We start from the raw sequence: 9,501 nt of genomic DNA, 5'->3' as shown, positions 1-9,501 counted from the left end.
GGTCCACCCACGCACTCGATCATCACGCTTTGTTGGATTCTGGGGCCGAGGGTAGTTTCATGGACTTCAAGTTTGCTAATAAGCTCAACATTCCTCTCACCTCCCTCAAACACCCCATTGCACCTTCTGCACTCAACGGACACAGACTGCCAGTCATCACACAGACCACTCTACCTGTTTCTCTCATCACATCTGGTAACCATACGGAGGAGATTTCATTTTTCATCATGGACTCACCTCTATCTCCCATTGTTCTCGGTCACACCTGGCTCCATAAACACAACCCCAGGATCGATTGGTGTCTCGGATCTGTGGTTAGCTGGAGCGAGGAGTGTCATTTGTCTTGTCTTTTGTCTGCTGGTGTTAATGTTTCGGAGTCTGTGTTTCAGGGGGAAGCAGTGGATTTGGCTAACGTGCCCGCGGAGTACCACGACCTGAAGGAGGTGTTCAGTAAGTCTCGGGCTGATTCTCTTCCTCCTCATCGTCCCTATGACTGTGCGATAGAGTTATTGCCAGGTACTTCTCCGCCTAAGGGCAAGTTATATTCTTTTGTCTATTCCAGAGAAGGCGGCCATGGAGAAATATATATCCAGTTCTCTAGCAACGGGGTTCATCCGCCCTTCTTCTTCTCCAGCGGGGGCGGGGTTCTTTTTTGTGGGAAAGAAGGACGGATCCTTGCGACCTTGCATTGACTACCGAGGGTTGAACAACATAACGGTAAAGAATACCTATCCTTTGCCGCTTATGTCTTCAGCTTTTGAGAGGTTGCAGGGAGCGTCTGTTTTCACTAAATTGGACTTACGTAATGCTTATCATTTTGTCCGCATCAGGGAGGGGGATGAGTGGAAGACTGCCTTTAACACCCCTAGAGGCCATTTTGAGTACTGCGTCATGCCTTTCGGGCTAACGAACTCGCCGGCAGTCTTCCAAGCACTCGTTAATGACGTGTTGCGAGACATGGTCGATCTGTTCATATATGTTTACCTGGATGACATATTGATTTTTTTCTTCGTCTCTCCAGGAACACGTGCAACACGTACGACGAGTGTTTCTGCGGTTGCTAGAGAATGGATTGTTTGTCAAGGCGGAGAAATGCGTTTTTCATGCACAGTCTGTTTCTTTTCTAGGACACATCATTTCGACTGAGGGTGTTCGCATGGATCCTGAGAAGGTTAAGGCTCTGGCAGATTGGCCATCCCCAGAGTCTCGCAAGGCCCTGCAGAGATTTCTGGGGTTCGCCGGGGGTTTACCGGCGTTTCATTCGCAATTTCAGCCAACTAGCCGCGCCTCTGACCGCTTTGACCTCCCCTAGATTGACGTTCAGGTGGTCAGACGCAGCCGAGGCTGCGTTTGCCAAACTGAAGAGCTGCTTTGTTTCAGCTCCCATTCTCGTCACCCCTGATCGCTCACGTCAATTCATAGTGGAGGTCGACGCGTCAGAGGTGGGGGTAGGAGCAGTGTTGTCCCAGCGCGCATCCTCAGACGGAAAGGTGCATCCTTGCGCGTATTATTCTCACCATTTATCTCCTGCGGAGGTTAATTATGACATTGGCAATCGAGAGTTGTTGGCAGTCAAACTCGTACTTAGAAGGGGTAACGCCCCCGGCTCGTTGCCCACCGAACCGGTTGTTTGTGCCGGAGGGGTTACGGTCAGACGTTCTCCAGTGGGGTCATTGTTCCAGTGTTGCTTGTCACCCAGGGGTTAGTAGAACTAGGTTTCTAGTCAAGCAACGATTTTGGTGTCTGGGTATGGCTCCTGACGTCCACGACTTCGTCTTGGCTTGTTCGGTTTGCGCTATTGGTAAGACTTCCAATCGACCTCCAGATGGGTTACTCTTACCGCTGTCTGTCCCTTCGAGACCCTGGTCCCACATTTCGCTAGATTTCATTACCGCCCTCCCGCCCTCTAAGGGCAATATGGTGATTTTAACCGCAGTGGACCGGTTCTCGAAGGCGACTCATTTCATTCCCTTGCCCAAATTACCATCAGCCAAGGAAACATCGGTAGCTGTCATTGACCACGTCTTCCGTATACATGGCCTTCCGACAGACGTGGTTTCTGACAGGGGTCCCCAATTTGTGTCCAGATTTTGGCGAGAATTCTGTAAATTGTTAGGAGCGACTGTTAGTCTTTCTTCCGGAAAGGGTTTTGCGATGTTTGGCTTCCGAGAATCCTTCCTCCTGGTGTCAGCAACTCTCAATTGTGGAGTACGCACACAATTCTTTGCCAGTGTCATCTACGGGCATGTCTCCATTTAAGTGTAGTTTAGGGTACCAACCACCTAATTTTGTCAGTACGGAATCCGAGGTTTCGGTCCCCTCCGCACACGCACTAGTCCAAAGGTGTCACCGCACCTGGACCAGAGCTCGCAGAGCTCTGCTCCAGGCTAGGTCGCGCACCAAGGCTAAGGCCGATCGCCACCGGTCGAAGCCTCCCCGTTACGTCGTCGGTCAAAAAGTGTGGCTTTCTACCCAGAATATTCCGATGCGTTCCATTTCGAACAAGCTTGCTCCCAAATTTATTGGCCCGTTTTCTGTTACCAAAATTATTAATCCGGTAACAGTGCGTCTTAGCCTTCCTCCGGCGTACAGGAGGGTTCATCCCGTGTTCCATGTGTCCAAAATTAAACCGGTGATTTTTTCCCATCTTAACCCGCCTGCCCCGGTTCCCCCCCCCCCCCGCCTCGTATCGTTAATAGGGAAACCACGTATTCGGTTAATCGTATTCTGGACTCTAGACGGAGGGGACGCGGATTTCAGTACTTGGTGGATTGGGAAGGTTACGGTCCGGAGGAGAGAAGGTGGGTTCCTGCTCGGGACATACTGGATCACCACCTTATAGATGATTACAATCTACAGGTAAAGCAGGCTGGGAACGTCAGGTGACGTCCTAGGGGAGGGGGTACTGTCACGGTAGGAAATCCATTGTTTCCTCCGTGTCATGTTTTGTGTTTGTATTTGTAATCACGTAGTCTCCACGTGCTCGTTTGGTTGATTGCTGTCACCTGGGTGTTGATTGTCTCGCTCCAGCTGATCCTCATCTCCACTTAGCTACTTATACTCACTCATCTCTCTGTCTGTCTGTCTGTCAGATCCTCATTCATGTTACAGCCTCACAAGTTGGATTACCGTCTCCCGTGTTCGTGTTCTGGATTGTGTTTGTGTTGTCGTCTTCGTGTGAGTGTTCCGGTCTGTTTCTGGGTTCATCCATTGACCGTCTTCACATTCACCACCGACTTCACCATCCAGCACTTCTCACGCCACCGTAGACCTTCTATCACCATTGCCTACATTCTGGACTCAGTTTTCATCGTACTCATTGCTGTGTTTTACTACCATCTTCAATAAACCATTTCTGATTGCCTGCATTTGCTTCCTCCTCTTTTACGAGTCGTCACAGTTGGTCATAGCTAATGACTGTGAATTAGAAAGTTGTCCTTCTTGATAAGGACAATTTATGTACCGAGTTTGTTGTCTGTAGCTAAAACTTACACACCCATATTTGACAAAAGGTGGCGCTATAGAGTGCCTCCTCCACACCCTTTTATCAGGTTTTGCCAGTGTCGAGCTATCATTAATATTGATATGTGTTCTGAGTTTCATGAAATTCTAAGCATGTTAGCAGCCTCAAAATCACCTGAAATTATTCCAGTTTGACATGTTGCAACAGCAACAATATTTTTTAAGATATCAATATCCCCCAGCAGATTTATATCGGCTGGGTTTTGACATTATTCTGATGAAGTTGGAAGCAAATCGAGTAAAAATAAGATGCTGAATTCAAAGCATTTTGAAAAAGACACACTTCCTGCTTCCAGTTGGCAGCGCTATAACTTTGACTCCTAATAGTCACATATATGCGATCGTCATCATACAAAAAACTAACCGATGAAGTTTGATCAAACTCATGTAGTGTCGCCACGAGCAAACCATTAGAGATATCAAAAATCCCCTGGCAAGTTTTCATCCCCAATGTCTTGAGATCATATTGATGGAGTTTGGTGGCAATCGGGTAAAAAAACCTATGACAATGATATCAAATTCCAGAGCATGTGCTTTTTACATACCTCTAAATAGCTGACTTCCTGTTGGGCGGAGCCCAATGACATGCAATACGAAAGTTGTTCGGCACAATGAGGTCTATAAGTGTACTGAGTTATATATGAATATGTATACCTATACATCAACATTTCTGACTATGTTCCATGGGGCGCCGTAGAGCCCTTGTGCCACGCCCGGGTCCCAGCCTCTGCGGGCTCCTAAAGGTGTGCACAAATTTCCAAGAGATTTTGAGCATGTTAAGTAAATATGATCTATATGTGTACCAAGTTTCATATGTCTACGTGCAAGTATGTATGATATATGGGCCTCCATATTCCAGGGGGCGCTGTACAGCCCCTGTGCCACGCCCGTGTTTCAGTCTCTGCCCGGTCATAATGACAGCAGGTTCCAAGGTGAGTGCCAATTGTCAAGAGTTTTCAAGCATGTTAAGGACCCCAATAGCCCCCAAGTTATAATAAAAAATAATAATATTATTAATAAAAAAATAATCCTAAGGAAAACAATAGGCCTCTCGCCATCTGGGCTTGAGCCCTAATAATAATAAACAGAGCAATTCCAAGAGGGTCCTCGCAACATCGGTGCTCGGGCCCTAATTAATTCCTATGTTGAAATTACTCTTTGTGCAAGATAGAGAACAGTATTGTCTTTATTATGTTTTTATATATTACTAAATTGCATGTTTAATATCTAAAATAATTAGTGCCATTGCGTTTCAGCAGTTTCATGAGAATTACCTGCTTTTTGGGGAATTGGGTGTGATTTTAGTATCGGACTGCCTTTTTCGAGAACCAAATTAGCTCCTACTCCAGAGCAGGGTCTAACCAGCACAACTGGTACTAACCGTGACGCAAGTAGACATTGATTGGCAAGACGTGTTCGAAAATGCCCTCACTCACCATGATTTAAAACGCAGTGTAACATACTGTAAACATTGCAAATATGACAAAGTGCAGGCACTTATAGCAAATGTAGCACTGCCAGTTGTCCTTGTAGATTCTTAGTCCTTCTTTCTGTTCTTTCAATCGCTTTCGTCAACATTCCATGTCCATTATTGTGAAAAACACAGCTCCGATAACAGCATCCTCCATCCTCCCGTTGATAACATTGTTGTTGTTTTTTTCGTTGTTGAATGTCGCACACAAATGATGGCGCTGTTGACCGTCTTACATTACGTCCTAGTACACACTCTCGGTACAAATGCAACCCTTTAAATTGTACTGGGAAAAAGTTTGTCCCAGAACTTTAGTACTGTACATTTAGTTCTGGAACTAAAGCAATGCGAAAGGCCCTATTAAGAGTAAGGATGTGTATCATCATTTGTTTTGTTTTTTCTGATACCAGTGCCAAAACAACATGGACACTCACATTACTACAAAGCATTACTTCTGACTTGAGTTCACATGCATTTTCTAAGTCGGGAAATAATTTTCACATGCGATGATGCTTCTTACGTCTGTTCTGGAGAAGACAAATATTTCAATCGATCGCTCAGGCATGGCACTGAAATCTGCATTCTGATTCAGTTCTAGTACATACTGATTACATAAGTACCGGTGCCATATTTGTACTGGGTTTCAGTATCCAACACTCATTAAGACCAGAAAACATGTCCCAGCATATACAGAAATCATATTTCACAATAACTGTAAGATAACAGAAATGTTCTCACCTCAGCTGTGAGATGTGTGGCAGACACTGAAGGAGACTCTTCACGTCACGCTCTTTCTCTGACAATCCTCTCAGCTCGACAGGTTTCTTCTCTGTCTGGAGCTTCAGCACTTCCAGGAGGACCGAGCACTTTCTCTCTGAGAGATCTATGATCCAGACATCATCACGTAACTGGAAACATGACTGTAATGCTGGAAGAAAACTCCTGCCTGTTTGAGTCTCATAGTTCTTCACATGTGAGCACAGATCCAGCAGAGCATTTAAAGTTCCTGGGTTGTCTCTTCCTCTCACCTCAAAAAGTTTGCAGTCACATTGATTTAATGATTTATGGAAGAATTCTACAAAGAATATGATTTGCTTCAGTGGTTCTTTACAAGTCTTTAACCTGCAACAAAGATAATTTCCATTAGGTTTAGAACAAATAACCTAGCAAAACCCTAACTTATTCCTACACACAGGATGTTAGTTACTAATCTAAGTGCAGCAGAGACTCACAAAGCACCCCCTGTAAGAATAACTCACTGACCTACATTTACACAGTGCAAGATGAGAGAGACAGACTGACCACTGCACACACACGGGAGAAGATAGAGGCTTGTTTGAGATGAGCTGATACCAGTTACAGCAAGATGCATGCATGCACTTCACAGACACATCATCTACACATCTTAGAATCATATTACATCTTGTAAGAAGGGGATAATAGATCCCCTTTAAAACACTACAGTTTCTAGTACCTGATGTTTGGTGAGCAGCTGAGCAGCATGATCATTCCCACATCAGCTACATCACAGTCGTCCAGATTCAGATAAACCTCTTTATCTCTGGACTGACCAATCACATAAGACAGAGCACAACACTGATGAGGATCGAGATCCACTTCTGGTTCAATCTGATGGTTCATCTTCTCCAGGAACATTAAGCAGGCTTCAGGAGACTGGAGCTCATACAAGCACTGACACACATAGAGAAGATCAAACTCTTCACTCTGAGCCTGAAGAAATGTGTCCACAAGCTTCTCAATCAGCCAGTCAGATGTTTTCTGTATCTGATCCTCTGGGAAGAGACACTTGAGGAGTCTGGTGTTGTGTTCACTCAGAAGTCCACATAAGAAAGGAAGAACATATCTCATGTGTTTATGCTCCTCAGTCTGACAGAGCTGTAGGACTTTCTCAATTTCATCTGAATGTCCAAGAAGCCACAACGCGGAGAAGAATTCCTGCATTGTGTTGTGGAGAAACGCACAGTGTGTAGTTGCAGATGTTGGCGAGTCTGTTGTTGTGATCATTTTCAGAAAAGCATGACAAATGTCCGTCTCATCACTGCTAAAATCTGGAAGGTTCAGGCACTTCTTCATAGTGCCATCGAAAGCATTTTTCATCAATCTATGAATCTGATCCTTCTTCTCTTTCAGATACTTGTCTATTTGCTTATTTTGTTTATTCCCATGTTTCTTCACAGCAAGACGGAAAATGTGGATGTACATTTCAGTGACTGTGTGATGATAGTTGCATACGGTGTCATTTTTAAACTTAATCAAGTCTACAATCATGAATGCATACAATGGAACATGACTAAGACTGAAGAGCTCTTGATTCTTTAAAACAACTTCTAGAAGAACAGGATCATGACCCAACATCTTCTGATAGTAAGTGTTGATAGACTCTGCGCTGAATCCTTGTACATACACGGTCCGTGTCGGCCAGTCAGAGAACAGTGGTTCATCTTCCTCCTCTGATCTGCATGTGATCACAATCTTGGCATCCGGCAGGAGCTCGTGCTTCATGATCTTCCACAAGATGGATTTTTTTCCCAAATCCATCACACCATCAAACACGATGACAACATTCTCAGAATTTTCCTCAATATCTTGAAACACTTCTTTTTTGTCTTTTTCCATTGGTTTCATATACACATCAAACAAAAGAGATTCCAAGCTGGCAACACTATTGTGAGCCAGAACACTTTGATCAAAGTAAAACATGTAGTCTATCTCTCTGTCATCCTTCTCTGCCCAAACACGCAGCATTTCCTGGACAACTGTAGTCTTTCCTACTCCAGGTTTGCCGATGATGAGGATGCTTTTGTCCTTCCATCTCAGGAGGTCCTCAGGTGATAACGCTTGACCCTCGGTAGGAATGTAATCTCTCAGTTTCTTGGGGCGAAGCTTTTTGTATTTTTTGTTTTTCAAATATATTTTGTCTTGAGGAGGTTTTACTGCAGAGCCAGTCTCTAAAACAAGAGGAATAAAACTGAAGTTTCCTTGTACCTTGTCATCCAGATATTTACAGCAACTTTCCCTTTGGTCCTTCAGTGTACTTTCTGCTTTCTTTTTGAGCTGTGTCTGGTACTCTTTACAGGGCTTTGTACCTAAAATTAGCACAAAAAAAAAGCATCAACAATTGTATTGGATTTTTTTTTTACTTTTACCAAAATGATTTTTTTTTTCTACCCACCAAATAAACAGCTGGGCTCTGCGTCTTCATCTCTGAAGGGAAAATAGCTGATCCAGGAGTGTAATGCAGGATCTAATGTCCTCTTCTTACTGTTATCCAGAATCTTGAGTAATTCATAACTGGCCAGTTTACCTTTTTTAATGACCCAGTCCAGTATACATCTGGCTTTATCAAACTCTGTGTCCTCGGCTTTCAGATCATTGACGTTATCGTCATTGAAAACCTTCTTGTCATAAAGCTTCTCAATGATCTGAGGAAGGTTTTTCATGTGTTTCACCAGGTCTCTCCTGGTATTTTCGAGGTACTCTGTAGCAGATTGCTTTGCACACGCCATACTGCAGGCCTTTCAAACCTGAGGTAAAAGACATTCATTAATTACATTTATTATCTAGTTTTAATTCACATTTAATATTTTTAGACTATTTCCAGAAGTGAGCAAAAGACTAGTAAATTCACTAGACTAAATTTATCGTACAGAGGTCCGTACACAAAATAAACATCATCAATATGGGGGTGTGGGGGGGGGGGGGGGGATAATAGGATAGCCTTTTATTGGTGGCTTGTTAAAACCACAATATTTTTTTTATGGTTTTAAATTTTGTAAACAATGGTAATTCAAAGTGTTTTAAATAAAAGAAAGTAAAACAATAATTAAGAAAAATAACAACAAGAATAAAACTTGCAAAAAGCAATTTTAAAACTTTTAAAATTATTATAAAAAATGTAATGAATTTAAAACAGTAAAAAATTATTTTACATAAAAATAAAAAAAAACAGTGAAAATATAATGCAATCAGTTCGGACATTGCACAGTAGAGCAGAAGATCTTTGCCCGAACCTGACGGGACCCGATGGGTTCTGGCTTAATTTATATAATCTTACGCGGGCTCGGGCTTGGTTTGTGAGGCAATTGAGTGGTCATGTGGTGTTTCGATTAGCGCGAGAAAGACGCAAAAATGGATGCTGAGTAGGTGCAACGGAGGCTTGCCTCTGGCGATTACATTTTCGTTGCACCAGCAACTAAAGCAAAGTCTGAGGTGTAGAAAAGTTTTGACCATGTTTATAATGAGAATAATGAGTGAATAATGACGCACCATCAGTGAGTGCAAGGAACGCGCTGAAGCCATCCACAGTGGATTTACTGTATTTTCCGGACTATAAGTCACACTTTTTTTGCATAGTTTGGCTGGTCCTGCGACTTATAGTCAGGTGCGACTTATTTATCAAAATTAATTTGACATGAACTGAGAGAAATGAACCAATAGAAAACATTACCGTCTACAGCTGCCAGAGGGCGCTCTATGCTGCTCAGTGC

The 9,501-nt window shown here is 43.4% G+C and overlaps 1 protein-coding gene across 1 annotated transcript; it reads right to left on the bottom strand.

Annotated features, from left to right (window-relative positions):
* Positions 1 to 4,794: 4,794 nt before the first annotated feature.
* Positions 4,795 to 8,559, bottom strand: LOC128021912 (nucleotide-binding oligomerization domain-containing protein 2). Its single transcript, XM_052609008.1, has 3 exons — positions 8,187 to 8,559; positions 6,468 to 8,100; positions 4,795 to 6,115 (listed from the first exon to the last, which is right to left on the bottom strand). The coding sequence occupies exons 1-3, from the start codon at positions 8,518 to 8,520 to the stop codon at positions 5,728 to 5,730; spliced, it is 2,355 nt and encodes a 784-aa protein (XP_052464968.1). The 5' UTR covers positions 8,521 to 8,559; the 3' UTR covers positions 4,795 to 5,727.
* Between the last annotated feature and the right edge of the window lie 942 nt (positions 8,560 to 9,501).

Source organism: Carassius gibelio, chromosome A11 (genome assembly GCF_023724105.1).
Source record: "Carassius gibelio isolate Cgi1373 ecotype wild population from Czech Republic chromosome A11, carGib1.2-hapl.c, whole genome shotgun sequence".
In the NCBI taxonomy this organism is placed as follows: Eukaryota; Metazoa; Chordata; class Actinopteri; order Cypriniformes; family Cyprinidae; genus Carassius; species Carassius gibelio.
Note: the sequence above shows the minus strand (reverse complement) of the source record. Positions and strands in the feature narration are given on the sequence as shown.